A 21,309-nucleotide genomic window follows, 5' to 3' on the forward strand; every position below is an offset into this window, starting at 1 on the left:
CAACGAAAGGAATCCAAACTCTCCACAACTTTATTGGTATGATCAATAAATCTGTATTTAGAGAGCCTGTAGATTTACTTGGCAGCTGATGGAGAAGGTGTCCTCTTTGGGGCTGGAATGGGAGCTGGGGATGGTGAACGGTTGCGTATCAGAGTAGAAGATGGGGAGGGGGGGCGCTGCCTGCCCGGGGATGGTAACTGCTTGTCCTTCTGTGGTTCAGCAGAGATGGGAAAGAAGTGACACAGTTATTTATGAACATCAATCAACTGAGATCTCAGAAGTTACTCTCAAGTAATTCAGAACACGTTAAACGTTCTTTATCTAAAACTGGTATTGCCTTGCTTCTTATAGCAAGACAATGACAATCACATTAGAACAGAACGGCTCTCAGAGAGTCCAGGTGCTAAACTGGTCTGCCAGCAGTAACAACTGGTTCTTTATGAAGCACAGAATGAGACAAAAGGAGACCCTGATAAACACCACCCCGTCTCAATTTCTTTGAAACGTGTTGCAAGCAAAGAAGGGAATACAATTTCACTCAAACTATTTCTCTTTTTTTAACATATCTGTGTTAAGTCATAGTCGTCGTCTCTTTCAAGCTGTACAATCAAATAGCGTTTTGGCTTTGATTATCTAAGAGTCCTTAAAGAGCACATAGTATCGACTTTAACTTTAAATGTAACTAAACCTGCATCATTTAGTTCCACCGGGGAATCAGCACTGACACAATGCGTGTGCCGGAGAGGCCGAGGGTCAGGTTTTAATTCATCTATTTTGAATGCTCATGTTCTCTGTGTGTCACCTGTAAACCTGATGAAACAAGGGTTGAGCAAGGTCGGCCGCGTGACCCTCGGCCGGACGCAGATTAACAGCTCTGGTGGCCCCAGTTCTTTAGCACCGAGCGTTAAGTGAAGAACGATATGCAGCGGTGGCCAAAATGATGAGAACACTTGGCGTATTGAAAAGGTTTCATTATGCTCTATAAGCCATAGAATAGAGCCAGCAGAAGGATTTCATTTTCCTTCACTGTTCAACTAATTTGGGGGAAAGTTGGAAAATAAACTGGACATGGTCTTGTACATTCAAAGGAAAGCCTTTGGTTTGAGTTGCAGAACACATGGGACCATATTTACCTTTTAGTCATCCGTTTATATTAATATCCCCACTGAAGGCAGATGACCTAGATATGCAGTTTTAACAGCCTCAATATAACCCAAGTGTCACAAATTAATGATCGTCACACAAATCTGTGCATGTGAGGAAGAGAGACAATAATGAAATGGTTGGGACAGTCAAACGCTTTGACATCTGGTCTGCTTTGCATGGGCTGATAGCTCCCCAATAAGGCTACTGTGGCTCCCTTTGTCCCCAGCTATGACAATGATGGCCTTCACAGCAATGAAGGAGGAGGAGGAGGAGGACGGATGGAAGGTTTGAGAGAGAGCTCGACACTCATCGGTGCATCGGTTGTCACCGTCCGAGACCTCTCTTCTACCATGTGTGACATGTTGTATGGAAAGCAGCAATCAGGAGAACATTAAAGGGAACGTGTACAGGTCAGAGAACAGCTGGAGGAACATTTCCCTATGGTTAGCATCCTGCAGAAGTACTTTGTAAGGCAAATTCAGCAGGATATGAGCAGGTACTGTACATAAGTCTCTAGTGACACGCATGTCTTTCTCACATGCCGGCAGGCTATGGGAGAGGTATCCAGCTCATTCTGTGCTGCCAACATTTAAAGCACAGGACAATTACTAAATCTTCTAGTCTGTTCCCTTTTCCCCTCAAATCAAATGAAATGATTTTCCCATGACGACTAACACAGAATATTCCTGGTATCATAATAATAAAAAAAACACATTACTTCAAACAGAGTGATGAAAAAGACTACACATACACGCGCGCACACACACCAACTTATCTATTATCGATCTGTCATTTGAATATGGGTTGGATCAGGGAAACCATAATATCCTCTTCACACGTGGAAACAGACTTCTCTGTAAGATGTGTGTGATCATATCTTTGTATCAAAAAGAAATTAAATTCACTATCTGATAAATATACATCATTGTTGAGAGCTTAAGTGTAACAGATGTCATGTAACAACAGTTACACTATTTTTTGGTAGATAATCCGTACCCCAATTTTTTAGAAGTATAAGGAACTCCACCGACAATGACGTTCCTCCTCTGGTAATAAAAGCATGTCTGTCACTTTTAACGAGCATGTATGCTCAGTATCAAGAACCACATTGTGTAATAAGATTATGCTCATTCAATGAGGATACAGGAGCTTGAGGAAGGACAATAAGGAAACCAGTTCATTCTCCACATTATACTTCATTATTCATCTCGCAAGCGGTGACATTTATGTAACTGTTGAAGAGAAACAGCTCTCTCTGCAGAACAAACATAAAGAGGAGCACTCACCAGCGAGGGGTCGAGGGCACCGTCCGCAGACACAGAGGTGGTCATGCCGCTCTTCTGCCGGTCAATGCTGCGGCTTCGAACGGGTCCACGAGGTGGGTTCAGGGAACTGGCAGAGGCTGAGCGAGGACACAGGTGACACTCTGGTAAAGGACATAGTCATCGCGTGGCAAGAGGAGCACAACCAATGCGAGGGGCGACAAGCAGGCAAGTTGGGCAGAAAGCAGTAAAGAACAAAAACAGGGGAGAATAAAGTGAGTGGAGGAAGAGAGAGAGAGAGAGAGAGAGAGAAGGAGGGGAAGAATGAGCGATGGAAGGCAGATGGTGGTTGAATGGAGAGCAGGAGAGTGAGTTTATAAGGGGACAAGAGCACAAAAAAAAAGCAATTTGTTAGATTAAGCCCTTTAGGCGAGGGAACAGCTTGATTTTTGAAGCTTTGATTGGGCTGCAGATTACAGGAGACTTAAGAAGCAGAGAGCAATAATCCCAAAAACAAGCAGAACAATCAACAGGTAGCAGTGTTTGAACCCAACAGAAACAAACCTGGACACAAAGCACCACAGAACAGACTACAAATAAACCTAGCACCGACACAGCACAACACACCGACACAGAACACACTAACGCTTTAGTACAGTAAACACACAATGAGTGTTGTGTTGTTGTGTTTGGTTACGGTAACACAAAACTGCGGGGGTCGTACGTCGTTTTGTTTCTGTTCTTCTCGCCATAACTCATCAGACACTAAAGGCAACATTTGTAGTGCAGGTCTAGAATTGTGAGGCCATGCTTTGTGTTAATCTCATTTGGGATGTAATCCCAATGAACCGATTTTAAATGTTCATGCTGACAGCTAAATAATAAAACCTGTAGTGGTTAAGGGTGAAAAGAACTGTCGTTGGCACAGAGTGTAGCTTGTAGTTTGTAAAGAGAGTAAATACTGTTGTCCACTGGCTATGAGCTTTTTGTGTCAGATTGAGGGATTAGCCATGATAATCCTGGAGGCCTGGAGAACTCTCCCTGCCACAGCATGCTCACTACAAATGTCTTTTGATATTCATTCTGATTGCAGATCGAGCAGCAATGGTGACTGTGAAATCCACCCAGCCATGAGCTATCACTGCGGCCGTCGCTAATGCAGTTGTGTCATGTTTCTGCTGGGGATATACTTAGCAGGAGATCGATAGCCGCTAATGGCTTTGTAATGGCTGGTCAATAAACACCAAAACCGAATACCAACATGGGGAATGCAGTTGCAGCTTTGTGAGTCAGTACTTTACAGTGTGGTTCTTTCAGTCTTATTAAAAAAAAAAAACAAAGGTCAACAACAAATCATTACGACCGTCTATGCTGTATATGATCAAATGCTGTACTGTAATCCACTTACAATAAAACAGTCAAAGAAACAGCAAAGCCACCAACAAGGCTTCAGGGCATTTCAGTACAACATGTCAGCCCGACTCTAATGCCAGAATAAGAACAGCATACTGATGTTGTTTTTTTGTGATTTCAATTTAATATATTCTTTAGCGATTCTTGATATACTTATTTCAGCACCATGTACAGGAGTCCCCAGCACTCTGGTTACACTACCTGCATACATGCAACAGAGTCTGATTCTGAACCAACAGGTAAGCAGCTTAGAGCAAATCTCCCAGCATGGGCTCCAAGGCTCCTCAAGTGCAGGGAAGTGCTCCCAGCCAAGTCAGCCCTGCTCAGCTGGGCTCAACACACAACAGTCAATTGTTTCTGCCCTTAGAATACATGTGAGCTCGACCCGTGTGTGTGTCAATATTTACTCAGTAACTATGCTCTCTCACATGAGCGTACTTTGCTAAAAATGACTACTGTATAGACATAACATAAACAACTTATTGTTACAACCTAATCTTTTATTTTGAAGCTGTGCAGTAACTTCTCGGATGCTGTCACCAAAAGGTCACCATTCACTGTGAAGGATTGATCAAAATGCATACGTCTGCAGCAGGGAAAGGGGGTGGGTTTAGTTCTAGTTTAAGTTATATCGCACAGACTTTCTACTGATAAATAAAGGTAAGTAGAGAGGACCAGCGACTGTGTGGAGCCATCCCTCCTCTCCTGCAGGGTCTCCTAACGGAGGTTACCTGGAGTTTCTTTTCCTTCAGCTGACAGGGCGGCGGCGCTCTTGCTCCTAGCTAGTGAGGCCTGGGTGGGGGTGAGCAGGCGACTAAGGACCCCTCCATCCACAGTGCTGGCCGTTGGCCTGTGAGCTACACGGCCGAAAAAACCCCACCCGAAGACAGAGAAGAACAAAAGGGCCGAGAAGGAAGGAGTGGGTGAGAATGAGGGATCAATAAAGTATAGAAAGGTCACCATGTGATTTAACCAACAGGATAGAATCAACATCAACAACCAAAGGTTACGTCCCAATAATCTTACATGGCCTCATTGTCAACTGTCTTTATCTTGTTAACTTTTAGAGATAATCAATCACATGAGGATAGACAGTATAAGACAGTAAGGAAAAGGTGCCATGGAAGCCTGCTGGAACAGACCAAAGGCTGATTGTCAGGTAACTGGAGCACTTAAAAAAAAGTAATCAAGGTCAACAATTAGGTCAAATCAATGGTTCCTTGAGGCAGAGGGAGGTGTGCTGATGGGTAAAAACAAAGTATTAGTAAACGTCATCGAAAACGGAGGAATGTTATTAGGGAGGAAGAGGTGAAGTGAAAGAAGCCTTATGCACAAAGAGGCTACGAAAAGGCTCAGCTCGACTCATTTGGAAGTTTTTTCAACCTGGACTTGTTTCGTGCTTTCCTTCTGACAAATCTAAACATGTTTTTACACTAAATGACACATTCACCTATTCACACACTTATGGGAGAGGCTGCTATGTAAAGCGCCCATCAGAACTATTTCATTCACGCGCATCAGGCAGAGCAGCAGCAGGAATTTAGGGTATAGTGCCTTGTCCAAGGATATTTTGACATGTAACTGCCAGAGCTGAGGCTCAAACCAACAACCTTCGGGTTAAGAGTCGCCCGACTCTTACCACTGAGCCACGGCTTTAAATGAAAAATAGCTTTGGATAAGACCTCATGCTTTTTTGGTATCACCTCAGCTGTGATTACAAATGAGATGTTCAAATACACGTCAGACTGAGGTAAAACACTGCAGACTGTTACACAGCAGAAGAGTGAAGTTCTAAAAACACATTCAAAGAACAGAAATGTAAAGACATGATTAAACAGGCAGCCTAATTTCTCTATTATATTATCAGTACATCACAGAATGCACAGGTCCTGCCTTTCTGTAATGGTAGAACAGACTATACATGGTGTTGCTGATGCCCCCAAACTCATGATTGACAGTTCCAAGCAAGTAGAGCTGAGCAGTGCATTGGACAGTGGTGACAGGCTTAAAGTGATAGAGTGACCGTGCGCAAGCAAGAGCTCTTTGGCTTCTGCTGTGAAAAACCTCTTCTAAAATGAAGACTAAATGAGCATTGAATTTGATTAGAATAATGAGCCAGTCTTCAGTACTACACAGGCCTTTGATTTCACAGCAGAAACAAAGAACTGCTGCAATGACACAATGGTAGAATGAATAGTTCCCCATTTTTTGTTGCAAATAAAAAGGAAACAGAAGAAATGATAACAGAGGAAGACTTTAAATGTGGACAGCTTGGTCTCCGTACCTTACACCTGGCTTTAAAAAGGAGAGTGCAGAGTCACTTCCCTTTGAAACCCCTTACCGAGAAGACATCTGTTTTGGACAGACTTCTTTTTTTGTAAGCAGTTGAGAGTCTGCTTTTGCAACACAGCAGGATAGCTCAGTACGCCACACAAGTAGAATAATGAGATGTTTGGTTTTTTTTAAGTAGAGATGTATGAGATAATTGTCAATTACAAGTGTTTAGCCAAAAGGAGGCGCTGATCAGCTCTGCCCTGTGTATTTAAAAGCAGAAGTGCCGTAACAGAAGCTAGGCTAATGGGCTATACACTGCTGCAGACAGGTCCCAAGTTAACTAGTGATGCAGGTCTGCAAACAGTGAGCCCAGGCCATTAAACCCAAAGAGCTATGAAAGAGACTTGGTAAGAACAATAATCCACATATGCCCGCAGTCTTCACCACTCACTATCCAGAGCTCTTGACAAACTTGTGAAAAGAAGAAAAGCTGAATGGAAATGTGTTTACAGAGTAAGATTTTTATGCTCACATTGTTGTTTTTTTAATTGCATAATAAAACAAACTATGGTCAACGAGATGTTAACTTTATCATAATACAGTGTTTGATACTAAAAGGAATTACTGAGCTGTGTTAGATACATTTCAAACATTTGTTGCATTACAATGATGTCAGACTGGGATGCGGTTATATCAATATGTGAAGGAAAAATTCCATTTTACTTGTTCACTATAGACTCAGGGTGCTGCAGGCAGAGGCAGACGCTTCACGTAGTGCACAAACAAAGTGGCTGAAGAACAGCGCTGAACATTTTCTCAACCGAGAGGCCAAGCTGACCTGCTTCTCCTGAGGGATGATGCCATTGACAACTACCACATACAAACCCATTTCAAAGAACTTAAACTATCCCTTTAAGAATCTAGGTTATTAGAACTAAGGTTACATTTAAGAAAAGAATAGAGCATGTGGAAGCTTGGGTTAAATAGGATGCTATGTTCTTTTATACGTTTTAAGTATCTTGTGTTTTGTTTCTAATGTTTTAATATGGTGTATTATTTCCTTATTAATCACATACTGTACATTAACAAACATGTACACAGAGCAAGAGGATGATTAGAACTCGTGATCTGCACGAAGACACTGACAACAACTATTGGACAGACAAAAGAATTGGTGGTTAATGGGATGGCACTGGCATACACCACACTGAGGCACAAGCCCAGTGACTTAAATCCATCTGGGGGGGGGGAGACAATCAACACTTTGTGACAACAAAAAAACAATACACTGTGTTAGAGCAAACATTGTACACACCACAAACCATTCCTAGACTGGAAAACAAAAGGTTAAGGCAAAACCAGCTGCCAGTGAGAAACATGGCACAGTACAGAGTCTGGTGGTTAAAGACAGCGTAAAGGTTAAGCCATACAGGATGGACACAGAGTTCCCATTAAATCACAGATAAAAGACAGTGTGGAGATGCGTAGCAGCAGCCTTGGGTTGACTGAATGGTTTGTGAGTAAGACTTCATTGAAGGATAGCATGGGCTGAAAGAAGGAATACACAGGAAAAAGCCATTTAGCTGATGACAATGACATAAGCCGAATGAGAGTATTATCACCAAAACCTCTCCGTAACAGACAGTAGTGGTTTAAAAACCCCGCACAAATTCAGAATGTTCAAGCTCTTAACATCGTAGCAACATGCTTGTTATTTAAAAAGGAAGGCCTGAGATGCAGATAAGTGCATGACAGAGAAAAAAAAGAGAATCCTGACTGTTCATGCTAGCCACCTTGATCATCCGATGTCCCTTTATCAGGCCGGGCAGGAGTTTGTGCTCTGCCCACACTTACTCGTGAAAGGGAGGAACTTCTCTTCTTCATGGAATGGCCTATGGACATGAGAGTGGAGTTATAGCCAAGCAGACGCTGGGAGTGAACAAGGAATCCCAGGACATTGTCTACAAGTCATGTGCACTTCATTTGGCTTTCATGTGATTTACCAGGCTACAGCAGACAGCAGCTGATGTCCATGTTTAAGAGACAGTCCTTAAGCTAACAGAGGACAGTTGAACAGCTCCCTCTGATCGTAACAAGAATCATGCCATGTAATTAAGCTTGCCATACTAAAGTCATAGCTGTGACTGCACTTGAGACTTACTGAATCGTTTCCCTATAAACTGTGAAGTGTAGAAAATGGACTCTGTTATGAGAGCATAGTGTGGGATGGATGGAGAGGGGGTCTTTTGCACCTGTCTGTTCCACCTGAAGCTTTTTGCCGTCTTCCTTACTGGCCTGAGCAGCATTGCTAGACAACCGGTTACATGACGAACTCCTCTGCTTAACACCTGAGAGACAATGATGAAACACCCAGTGGTGAATTTACACAGTGCTCTCCTGCGAATAGAACAATGGCTCTACCACCTTTAAGAACTGAATTATAATCCTGAGAAGGGAATAGCACAAATATCAAAACCCAAATGATCGGCAATTTCACAATGTAGAAATGGCACTGGCAACCCATAGAAGCTGTGGAGAGATTTAAAACAACAGATTGTAATGATTATTTTTTTGATGTTGGAAGCAAATACACTTGATGTCAATCAATAGTTTGTAATTATTGTAACCGGCTTCCATACTACTATCATACTTTGGTGCCAGGAATCCCTTCTGATTCATCACATCGTAGGGGTGAAATGTGATCATATGCGGCTCATTTGTTTATTTATCATGAGTTGGAACCAGAGACAGAGAGCTAAAGCATCCTTCACCAGTCTGTCTATGCTTCAGTGAGCCCTTGTGTAAAACCCTGGATCACAAGAGCGCACAACGTTTAGAGTTCACTCCAGGCTCAAGGGGTTGGAGTAAAGTTGGGTTTGTTCAAGACTAGCACATTAATGATCAGTGAAAGATAATTATCTCGCTGATAATAGACTATTTGGAAAAATAATACAATGGTCAAGACATAGCACATACAGAGGGGAGGGAGCAAAGGGGGGGGGGGGGGGGGGGGGGGGGGGAGGAGGGAGGAGGGAGGGACTTACTTTTGTCGGAAGATTTGATGAGGGTAGCAGAGGAGGAGGAAAGGCGTCTGCTGATTGCAGCCTCTGACGGCTGTTTCAGGTTCATGGTGGACGTGGAGCGTTTGTCCACTAAAAAAGGGAGGAGGAAAGACAGACGAGGGAGGCGGGGTTTACACACTAGAGGTTTGCCAAAGGGGAAGGGCAACTGGGTTAATGACACAAGGGAGTACGGGGTTCTGCAAGATCCTAATACCCCTTATATTTAACGGTTCATCTGTTGATTTATCAAAATACACATTGAAAAAACAGACATGTCCACAGCATAATGTTGATATATAATAGGCTACTAATGCAATGAACGTTAAAATAAACATGACTCTGCAGGCACATAGTATGTTTAACATTGCAATGTATGTTTATATCCAACCATAACAAATGTGTTGTGCTTTTAGATGCAGGCATGGTGGTTAGTTTACCGATGATGTTTTTGACCTCCCCAAACAAGAGAGCATCGATACAATGGTTTCATAGCAGAGAACCCACAGATGTTATTAGTCCTGCTTTTTGTACTGGGCTTCCATGCAAAGTCACCCACATGATCTGGAAGTGATAGACAGTGTCACCATCCGCTGTTTAACCAGTATAAGACACATTTGGAACACAGGCCCCATACAAGAGAGTGTTAGTGACAAACTGCCAGTTAGTGGTTGGTGGGGTGAGGGGTGGTGCTGGGAGAGAGAGAGAGGTATAGAAGGTGGGCGAAGAAGCTATCAGAAGTGCCAGTGCCAATCCATGCTGTGTTGCTACATCAGGGAACAAATTATCAACACACAAAACCTTGTCGACTCCTTGGTGGCTTTTCTGGTGAGGCAGGGGAAATAACTACTGTTACGGGAGATGAGGCGCTGGCATCAGAGTCTCCTGTGGGAAAAGACAGCTCTCAGAGAGGAGCAGTAAAATACGAGATGCTGAGGTGGGAAGAGTGAAGGTTAAATCCAGCTGGTTGATTACTTTTCTGACCCAGGTATTGGACGATACCAAGTTCTAAAAGATGTTTACAGAATAATGTTGAGTGAGAGACAAACTGTTGGAGTGGCTGTGCAAAGGAACATGTATTGTTGTGAGACTATGGCTGCATGCACTTTTTTACTCAGTGCATAAATGCGACTCTATATGTTTGGAATTAAGAATTTCTGACAGCTAATAGAACAGGATAGTACTATTACCAAGTCTGTGTTATCAGTTATTATTACCAAGTCAGAATAGAAGGAGAAGTGGTTAAATCCTCTGTTGAAACATAGAACAATGCCCTGTCCATCCATAGAACAAGGTTGTTTGTTTATATGCCTTTTAATATTAGAATATGAGCTCTTACAAAGGATTGCTCAGGGTGTCCTAGCTGTTTCTTTGGTGCAACATGGAAGGTGGATTGTGACCGTTAAATTGAACTGAAGGAGAGGGAAGAAACGAAAGGATGACTTTTTGTGAAGGCTTCTACCTGTTCGTCCATCTGAGTCTGTGGAAAGTCCTCCCCAGGACCATCTTTTCTGCCTCTGCTCCACTCGTTGGCTACGCTCCAATGTCCGCCGCATCACCGCCTCGTAGTGCTCCTTCAGCATCACACAAGCAAAGAATAAAACATATGTTAGTTTAAGAACCCAACAATCATCTCTTAACTAGAATATACAGGGACAAGACCAACTGATGTCATATTACAAGTCATATTACAATGTCCAGATACCTTAGACACTGTTCACAATTTAAAATAAAATCTAATCTTTCATTAAAAAGAACTCAAAAGAAAAAATGCTGAATGAAGCTGTTTCATATATATATATATATTTTTTTACATTAATTTAAACATTTTTGTCCCAAGAGTCAAATCAACTGAGCAACACTACTCTGAGGATCCCACAAATCCTCCACCAGTGCAGATACCTTTTCCTCTTCCTGTTTCTGCTTCCTCTTCTCCTCCACAGCCATTCGTTTCTGCTCCTCCTTCTTTCGCTGTTCCTCAACTTTTTTGTGACGCTCCTCCATCTGACGCTCTACTTGTAGCTTGGCCTTACGCTCCCTTTCCATGATCTGAGACTCTCGCAAAGCTGACCACACATACAATGTGTCCGTGGTGGAAAGGCAGTGTATACAGAGAGAAAAGGGAGATTGTTAGTATTAGGACCGAGGTGATTATGACACTCGAACGGGTTACAAATCTTCAGGTGTACGACATCAACAACTTACAAGAAAACAGAAAAGTCAGCAACTGCAGCTCACACACCACTGATAACTATTACTGAGTTGATTAAGACAAATTTTGTAAAGATGATGCTAATCAGGAAATTTTTGACCCAACCTCAACAACACCACACATAGTAATGGAAGTCAGAGGCTACAACATTGTCAGAGGGTCCTTTTACCGTGTTGTCGGTCTGCTTCCTCCCGTCTCTCTTTGGCCACTCGCAGTCGGTCGTCTATTCTCAGTGCGGCACCGTCAATAACTGCAAACATATTCATGTGTTTATATGCTGTTAAAAAGCAAACGTGCAGCAATATGCACATTCAGAGAACAAAGGGGGTGATTACAATGTGTCTTAGTGTTACAGAGACTTTGCATCAGTCAGGCAGATGAATGCATGTGGGCCGTCATTGGTGAGCTTTGTCAACTGTTACAGTAGAGGATGACTAAGGTTTACCTGCAGCCTGTATAGAGGGTGGTGGAAGTGGATAGTGTTGCATCTAATGGTTGAGATTATAGAAGACAATGCTGCAGGGACAGGGCAGTACCTGTGACAAACAATGTCAAGGTGTGGTGTCATTTACCTGGCCTACACCCCTGAGGTTTAGCTGGTACGTTGGTGATAGGTCCTGGACTGTTCCCGGCCAGGCTACGCCGCTCCTCGGCTTGTGCCTGTGCAGCTGCAGCTGTGCGTCATACAAAACACACATTACACACACACACACACAACAAGAGCTGCATGATGTCATATCAGTAATACCAGGTATTTGAAACATTATCTATGTAAGAAACACAATTGCTTGAATGACCTGATATTGGACATTTTCTCTATGCCATTTGCTCGCCAGAGGAATTTAACTTCTAGAAAGATCCAGCGGATTTGAAGGCGCAGAACAATCCAGCTATTCAGCCGATTGACGTGGCCCCCTCGCTCATGGTCAACCGTGCAGCCTGCCCTACACTGCTTTCTGTGACAGGCCTAAACCTTAGAGACACAGCTACTGTAAGAAGCATGCCTGGAATCAACCCCTGTGAGCTTCCTAAAAAAAAAATTAAAAATCCCAAGTGGTCTAAAACATCACAACCCAAAAAAATGCTCGCTTGAACATTCAAATTTAAATTCCAGCGATAACTTTTGAAATAGTTTATCGATCATGAGAAACCACAACGACAGCATGCTATGCAGCACTTGCAGCAAAAATAGAACAAAAATAATTTTCCATACATTAAAAAAACAAAACTATTTTGTTTAAAGACCCATAGATTCCTCTTGAGAATTTTTAGATGCATGCGGATATAATACTTTAAAAGGTAGATACATCAACACTCCCGCTAAGACAACAGTGGGTCAGTATCACACAAAACTACAACAGGAAAATCATGTTTGGAGATCCAGAAGCAGGAAGGAGGGAAACAGAGAGGACATGATGCAGCTTTATGAGCCGTGGTATCACACATTCAGCCTTTCTCTTTCCTCTTGTTGCTGTGTATTCAGCATTTAAGAACTGCTGACAAAGCAGGAAATGATACTACTGTTCTTCTTACATTATTGATGAGTTCTTCGATCAACTTCTTAAAAGTCCTTCATCGTCTATGATGAACCTTCAGAACTTAGTGAAATAAAGACTGCTCCTTCCATCTACACTATACTACTCCTTTATCTTTCAAAGATCAGTCTGCCTCAAGTTCAAGCATCTTTATGGTTACAATAGATTAAAAGTGTATATTAACTTCCTAAGTTATTGTGTAAGTAAAGTTAAGATGCAGCTTATTTTTGAGAGTCAGCAAATCAATGCAACCTAAGGGCTTTTAATGTCATGTATTTTACACTCAGCATGCAAACACTGAGCAATCTCGGCCATGAGATGAATGAAGCCCCAGCCAATCATGAGCTCCACTTAAGTTCATCAGTGGCGACTGGCGGGTTAGTGTCTAAAACATGAGGTGATATTCTGATATTTGGATTCAGAACAGAAAAGATATCCAAACTATGAAATGTATCTCTTCTCTCCCATGGGATTTTGGTATGTTCACTGCACGTATTCTTGACATTAAGATATTGCACGTTTTACACATTACAGTCATTTCATTTTTCCCTTCGCGCTGGCTAAGAAGCCATTCAGATTCCACATAAATACAGTTATACGATGTAACCTCGAATGAAAGCTTGAATAAAGCCTAACAAGAATGAACAGATATATTACTATACTACAGCTTTTCCCTCATCTTTCAGAGGGGAGTTTTCAAAGCAGGGGATACCTCTGCTGACAACATTCTGGTCCTGTTTGAGAGCAAAACTCAACTGTGATCGTCTCCTTTCTGATACGAGCAGTGTTTTTGAAAGTAACTTCACTGTCATTGGCTCACTACTATGTTCAGTCTTCCAGTGTAATAAAGTCTCATCGAGATGCTGAACATTATATAGATGTGGGGGTCTTTTTAATGCTAATGCAAAAACTTTTTGTGATTTCACATTAAACTCTCACTCAAAATGCAGTGGGATCTGAGGTAAGATAAGGCCATTTGTCTTTAAGAGGAGCAGCAACAGTGAACTGGAACGGTCATATGATAGTAGTTATAGGACATCATCCAAGTTAGCAACACCTTTGACTGTTGTTGTCTTTGTGTATGGAACAAAATCCTGCTGTGCACACCACAGGCACTGGTTATGGGTTTCACAGAGAACAGGATAGCGTGCATGTCCTATATCCACATGTAAAGGACTCTACTACCTCTCCAGCCTGAAATCGACTGAACCAACACGAAGACGAATAAAAGTAACTAAAACTAAAACATTTAAAGGCTAATTAGAATAAATTCAAAAAGCCCACTAAAAAAAGAAAACATGCATGAGAAGAACCAGGAGCTGACCAGAGGACAGAGAGCTGACAGGATAAGTGTCAGTCATCATGCTCTGATCATCTGTATTCTGCAGAAGCATCATTGCTCTCCAGTCAAAGCAGCTTATGAGGGTCAAAGTCTGCAGTTAATGCCCAGGAGAAATTAATAGGCCAGGTCAGTTTCCCCTAAAGACTCCCAACTTCAACCACTGTGGCTAAAAGAAGCACAGGACTGTGGTTTGACGGCAGTTAGATACACAGGAGTGACTTGTCACTCACAAGAAAAGTTGTATAAGTTCCAAGTAATACACTGCTTACATTGTTTTAGATGGTGACAGTACATGCAAAAAGGGCTAAATTGTATGTTTGACACACCGTATGGATTTGCATGTAATTAGGTTCAACGAGGAAGTAGCTAGATACTTTGTGGCATCGCAGACCGTTTCTTTATACTTGAGAATAAAGAGAAAAAAACAGACAGGGGCTTGATGAAATGATCAACACTCTGATACAGGGACATGAATAAAACACACCTACTAACCCTCCATTTATAAAGAGGTTATGAAATAAAGAAATGTCATGACTTTTAATATAGTCTGTTACATCATATCTTACAAGCCTTCCCTGTTTCTCTTCAATTTTTAATGGAGGCAACTATAACACACCAGGCACTCTGTGTCACTCGGTTACTGTTGCTAAGTGATGGTCACTGCAGCATGGGATGGATGAAGTGCTTCTCAACCATGCCTCTAAACAAGGCTCCGATCTGTACTGAGTCAACATTCACTCTGAAATGAGGTGATTCAAGGCCGTAAATCATCATAACGATTAATTGAACATGTGAGCACGTTTTTTGGGGTTTTTCCACCTCATAGTTCACTGACATGGTCTCTACTGCAAATCAGCTGGGATCTAGTTTCTAATAAAAAAGTACATATCTGATGAGCCATCATGTGGCTATTATTAGTGAATATTTCAAACTGGAATCAAATCATCGTTTGAAATTAAAACGACACATTTGATTTTAAAGTAGAAATTATTTTCTTAAACTGTAGAAAAAAGAAAAAAAAAACTTGCATTTTGTGCAAACACTTTTTTTCTAGTGTTTCCATTTTGTGTCGTCACATCACGTGACTTAGCCCTGAAAATACTCGGCATGGCCAAGATTACGCCGGTTAGAGGTCGTGATCCTTAGTAACACCTTTTGAATAAAATAAATCTGATGTTGCAACCAATTATTATCGATCTAAGGCGCAAAACTGAAGAAGAAGACGCTCGAGAGTCTGAACTTGTAAGAAACACTGACTCATCTCCCCCAAGTACAAGCTTTCTGTACAGCTCCTGTAATGACATGACAACTGAAAACTGCATCCTTTAGAGGGAAGTGAAAGCACAGAGACAGAAAAGGTAACAGTTAAAAACGTGCAGACCTTTTCAGGTGTAAATCTGCTTATTAGAGATGCATCTTTTTTAATCCGGGCTGAACTGCCAATAAAGATTTTCTTTCTTTAAAGCACTATGAGCTAAAAGTAATGATTATAGGAAGGTGTAATAATATTTTTTATAATAAAACCCTGACTCTTATGTAACTGTTACAGGTTACATGACCATCTCTTCTTCTCATTCAACCTAACCACTTAAACATGTTGAGTGTATTTTAACCTGTGATCTTCTGTTTTTACATCACACCGTATTTCATGGTAGAAGTGTCTTTATAATGTAAAGTAAAACCAGAGACAGGTATTTAATCATCTTTTTAAATCACTTCATCCTCATTTGAATGCAGAAAATGACTTAGTTTTAGTTTAATGGTACTTTTTTTTATACTTTCTCTGACAGGACCAGTTGATCTAATAACATGGCCCCTTTATCCAGTTTAACAAGACTTATGCAAGATTGGGGGAAGGTGTTGTTTCCCCGACAGACCTCGATTGGGCCAGGTGTGCTCATCATAGAAAAGCAAAAGAGCCAATCAGAGGAAGTGTTGCTCATCACTACATCTCTATGGAGATTCTTTTCACATATCAACACGTTTCAGCTGCTGGCTGCATAAAGTGACTCAGCTAAACACTTCAAAAGATTAAAAGGAACAAAAAGTCATGAACTGGAAACACACCTCACTGTTCGGATAGAATAATCAAATGTTTAGTCAAGTGGCAACATCCAGTGTTGAAAAATCAGAAGTCACATACACACACATACAAAAAAGGTGAGGGAGGGGGGCAGTCTTTCCCCTGCCATTATATTAGGGAGGTAGCCAGCCTGTGATTATTATGGTTAGCCATACACCAATAACCTCTGCTACTGTGATACTTACTACTGCTACTGATCATTTCAGGATCGTATAAGATGCTTATAGAGACATTCTGTGTTTAGAGCACATACAGTACACATATTGATTGCATGTGGTCTGAGCTTCAGGCTACTGAGTTATATGGGCAGTAGTAAAGACCACAAGGGGGCTGCTGATGACCCCACACTAACAGCCCAGACAAAAACAGAAAACAGGAAACTGGCCAGACTGTATTACATCACACAACACTTCTGGTTGAACGCTAACATGGATCATACATCAGTTAGAAAACAAGCAAGATGTTTAGACAATGTTTGGTGTCTCAGTCACACAAAAAAACAAAACAATGTTGTCAAAGTGCAAGAGCAGGTTAGGTATCTTCTCTGAGCCTACATTCAACTGCAGCGTTGACTGTGCACTGCTGCATGGTGTCATTAAGCAGCTTGTTGCACAGGAAGTGTCTGCAGGGCGTAATGACAGGGTAGCTGTGAGTGCTAGCATGCAGGGATTTCTTCCTCAAATCAAACAGACTGATAGGTGGATTCATCGTCAGAAACGTAGGTCTAATTATTCTCAAAACAAGTCTTTGTTGTATGTGGTGCACAGTGTCTAATCACTGGCTCAAGATTTCAGGTCCTCAGATAACACTGCTGATGCATGCTCAAGAACGCGCACACACACACACACACACACACACACACACACACCAGATCTTCTATGGGATTAAGCGAGACCTGTTCATGCAAAGGTAAGCCTGGGCTATTTGCAGTACTTGCAGGATCATGATGACACAAGAGCCTCCTCTTACAGGTGGACCACAGTATCTTAGGAGGTGGACATTTTAAAGATGGGATCCATGATCAAAATCTAATCAGCAATGCAGAGCTGCAATAATATTTGGAATAACTGATTGAAGGCAAATAGTATCTCTAATATATAAATACATTTCATTCAAATTTTAGAAGGCTCTTTAATGATTGAAGGGTTAACTGATAAATTGTGAAAAATAAACTCTGTGGATGAATTTGTAATGAAGTAAGTAAGCAAGTAACTGTTAGTTACAGTCAGGCTCTTTATGATAAAGCATTGGGTTATAGATAATAGTCGATTATAAAATACAGGGTTTTATAGTGTTAAATAATTCAAATGGCCTAATCTCTGTTAGTCACTTCAACCTCTCTTTATCAGAACAGAAGAAACTATGGAGACCTCTTCTATTATTTGGTTTGTCGGCCTTACTAAACCAAAACAAGTCAGGGCACGAGTGCTGAACTGAACATCCTTATCCAACAACATCAAATCTCTCACATACACAAATCTTATCTTTAAAGCAGCATGAAGCCCAAACCTCCACTAACATGACATAGTGTCACTTGTAGACAACACAGATCAGAGAGTTGCTTTTATGGCAGAGATGGAAGAACAGGACTATTTGGACGTACTCCTAAATGGAAACTTTTCTTAAAAACCAACCCGAGTTCAAAAGATGGCAGAGAAAATATCAAATGCAAGTATATCAAATAAATACATATGAACCCAAAAACAAACAAGCTCATATTTTGATAACCTTCTGACTGATTCTTCATCGTATGAACATAAGTACTCTGGGCATAGAAAGACGGTCCTTAGTTATAGTCAACACAAATTCACATGTTTTGCTATTCAAATCTCGGGGGGGGGGTGTATGTGAATGCACGCACAGACTGCAAAACATCCAATCTGTCGATTATAAAAGGTTAAAAGAAAAGAGCAGAGAGAAAAATACAGAACCAAATCTGGGGAACGACAAAGTTAAAGTTAAGGCTGGCCCATTTCCTCCTTTGGTTAAATCCAACCAGCTCAGAAATACTTCTCATGCTTTTAATTCTGCTGCAGCAGTTGCTGAGCCAGGATCAGGATAACCTTGTAGTGTGACTTGCAGTGGTGTGATCTCTCTTTATAATAATGGTCTGCCTGCTCACATTCTTGTGTAAATAACTGTACATGAGCTGGATTCCTAACATTATTTTATTATGATCTGTCTTTATGCTCTGCTTGGAGGCCGAGCAACAAACTGACATCCTGATGTTACTCACAAGGCCAGAAATCCAACCTTTCGCAGTATTGTAACGCTCTTGGATATTTTTCATAAAAAAAAAAAACACAGAATTGGGTGGATGTTAAATTCCCGATTGAAAATCCTGAATGGAAAAGTCAAGGGGAAACAGGAAGAAGATCAGGACTAAATATGGTCCAGTTATTTGCCAGGAGTAAAACATGCCTACACCCACACTGGGTATGCAGAAAACTCCCTTTTACCCTTAAAAAAAATAAGAAAAAGTCAGCAAGGCTGCAGCTCAAGTCATAACAAACTGTGCATTCATGCCCACAGAAGCAGACACAGTAAACATCCATTTCTGAGAGAGCCATTGATTGTGATGTTGCTGCAGCAGTTGGCTTACATCGTGCTACTTACACATGTTTTTACATGACAGGACAAAACTCTTGTATGGCTTCATCTACTAGAACAGGCTGCTTTATTATCTTTACAGCGCTCAGCTTGTGATGCTGTCTGACACCCCAGCATTATGTGAGATTCAGGTCAGACATTGTTATAGTCACCCTCCCTGTTGAGTGGTGGGGGTTATGCCATATGTCAGCAAATACGACAAACTGTATTTCTATATCATGAAGCTGCAAAGAACTGCAGAGGAACTGGTTTGGGAAACAATCTGTTGAATTGTAGTAACTCAGACCGCTGTCAATGTTCAATACATGAGACGAGAAGAGAGAAAAGGCTTCCTGCACTCTTCCTGATAGAGATAGCAGATGATCACTTCTTAATCCTCAAGTGATGTAGCTCCCTTTAACGAAGCGAAGATCACTCTCAAAACATCTAGTTAGATTCCTTTAACAAACTGTTGTGGTTTGTTTATCGACCCAAATACATTTACAAGGCAGCTTTAAAGTGTTTTGATTAAATGCATTAAAGTAAAACTGCTAAGTAAACATGCTAAGTAAGCTAGGCGCCAGACAAGTGGAGTCGTCATGTGTCAACCGGCTCTCAGGCTACAATATATAACTTCTGTCACTTGGTCGCTGAGCACATTTACTCAACTTTATTAAAGTTAGACCAGCTCCTTCAGCTGTTATACATTCAAAAGCATGTTAAATTGTGCAAGTGCAGCTTAAAGGTGTCAATGCGAGAAGAAGTTGCAGATTTTCCGCATCCATTGTCAGCAGATAAGCGGACGCACACACACACACAGAGAGAGCTAACGTTACTAGCCGGAGAGGCTGGCCGCGGTTCAAACAGCCCGGTTAGCGGCGGCAGTTTGCGAGCAAACGTTACGAAATTAAATAACACTGTAAGACTCAACTGACTTGAATAAACCGCAAGTAGTATCAAAAAAGCTCACCTATTTGGGCTCGCAAGCCTTTGAGAGTCGTAGTACCCTCCGCCATTTCTCTGAAGTTTTCCTTCTCTGTGTTTTTTTTTTTTCTAAAGCTGGGGCGCGTAACACATCGCAGCCGGTAGGACTCGGACACCGCGGGGACGTGGACATCAAAGATATGGTGATGTAAAAATGAGGTCTTACTCTGACAGTTTCTCGGATTTACACAGTCGTAAAAAAGGGAAAGAACAACATACTGTGTGCTGAACTTTGAATTCAAGTTGTCCTTTACTTTATTGTTATGGCCAGTTGTTGTATACTTTATTACACACAAATACAGATCTTTAAATGTAATTACATGTACCACAGATAAAACAGTATTGTTATTTGATAACTATATGTTTCGAACTAAAATAATGGCAAGAAAAATCCTATGTTGTTGAATGAATGAAATTCGTTTCAAAAATGAAATCCTTAATAAAACACTTACATGAAGAACATAGATTTATTAGACAACAATGCTGCAGGATGAAGTCGCTGAATTAAATGCGCCACCCGGCAACTGTTAACTGCTCTTCTTTCGATTTCAAGAAAGCTGCACTGCCTCAAGGAGGTTTTAGTTGCTTGGAGATTATTTCTGTCCGTGTAAGGCTTTTAGAATCAGAAGGCTTGCATTAAGCAGTGCAAAACGCATAGTGTGCCATTGTCAAGCTATAATGTTTGAATAGTAGTGGCCCATTACAATAAATTGACGATCTATGCGGCTTTCGAAAACCAATGTTCATTTGCCTCCGAAGTTCAATTGCGCCCTCTGGCGTTTATGTGGGTGTTTTGCATGTTGGTACACCGCAGACCCGTCGCCAGAAAGTGCGAATAATTTAACTCAACAATTTCATTTGGTTGACAAAGGAGAGGTTTCTTTATACTGTAATGTTAATGACAACTTGTGGGTGTATGCTGCGCGTAATATTTACAGTCTATGATGCTACATTACAAAACAAAATTAGCAAGAAAAGTAATACAGAGAGACAGAGACACAGTTGAGGTAAATTATGCACGTTATGTTAATGTAGGCTATAGTGTCATGGTATTGCACCAGCACGATATCAGAAAGATATCACGAGTATTTGCACTAAGAAAACAATAAGCTTTATTTGAAAGTTGCATTGAAAGCAATTGCTGTTAATCTATGGCCAATTTTAAACACTACAATACTATTTTGATCTAAAACAGGTAAGAACTAGTTAGCAATGCATTGTGATGCTCACTCTGAAGCAAACTGACAAAGGCCATATAGTGATGTTTTAAATTACAGGACACCACAGTATTTTTTTTTATTTTTTTTTTTAAAGAGGGTGTTGCCTTGAGAACTTTGAGCACGATCACTGGTATGTTAGGTTGTTTGTTTTTGGTTTCTAAAAATATGCTACTGCTTATTTTTCCTCAAT

The 21,309-nt window shown here is 41.2% G+C and overlaps 1 protein-coding gene and 1 long non-coding RNA gene across 10 annotated transcripts in view; both read right to left on the reverse strand.

Annotated features, from left to right (window-relative positions):
• map7d3 (MAP7 domain containing 3) overlaps positions 1-20,038 on the reverse strand; it is a 26,546-nt gene extending 6,508 nt beyond the window's left edge. The window contains exons 1-12 of one of the 9 annotated variants that reach the window (XM_079351562.1): positions 19,886-20,038; positions 11,939-12,040; positions 11,536-11,616; positions 11,057-11,220; positions 10,617-10,728; positions 9,956-10,039; positions 9,140-9,247; positions 8,348-8,443; positions 7,889-7,987; positions 4,553-4,678; positions 2,433-2,548; positions 79-209 (exon numbers count right to left, since the gene is read on the reverse strand). In XM_079351562.1, the coding sequence (XP_079207688.1) occupies positions 79-209; positions 2,433-2,548; positions 4,553-4,678; positions 7,889-7,987; positions 8,348-8,443; positions 9,140-9,247; positions 9,956-10,039; positions 10,617-10,728; positions 11,057-11,220; positions 11,536-11,616; positions 11,939-12,040; positions 19,886-19,931 (1,265 nt within the window). In that variant the 5' untranslated portion in view covers positions 19,932-20,038. Of the gene's footprint in view, positions 1-78; positions 210-2,432; positions 2,573-4,552; positions 4,679-7,888; positions 7,988-8,347; positions 8,444-9,139; positions 9,248-9,955; positions 10,040-10,616; positions 10,729-11,056; positions 11,221-11,535; positions 11,617-11,938; positions 12,041-19,885 lie in introns of all 9 variants that reach the window. The other 8 variants (XM_079351561.1, XM_079351563.1, XM_079351564.1 and 5 more) reach the window with 8 other exon arrangements.
• Positions 6,273-7,882, reverse strand: LOC306828862. Its single transcript, XR_013779795.1, has 2 exons — positions 6,628-7,882; positions 6,273-6,555 (listed from the first exon to the last, which is right to left on the reverse strand). It is a non-coding gene; the product is annotated as an uncharacterized lncRNA (long non-coding RNA).
• Positions 20,039-21,309: the final 1,271 nt, after the last annotated feature.

Source organism: Symphodus melops (genome assembly GCF_947650265.1).
Source record: "Symphodus melops genome assembly, chromosome: 9".
Lineage (NCBI taxonomy): Eukaryota > Metazoa > Chordata > Actinopteri > Labriformes > Labridae > Symphodus > Symphodus melops.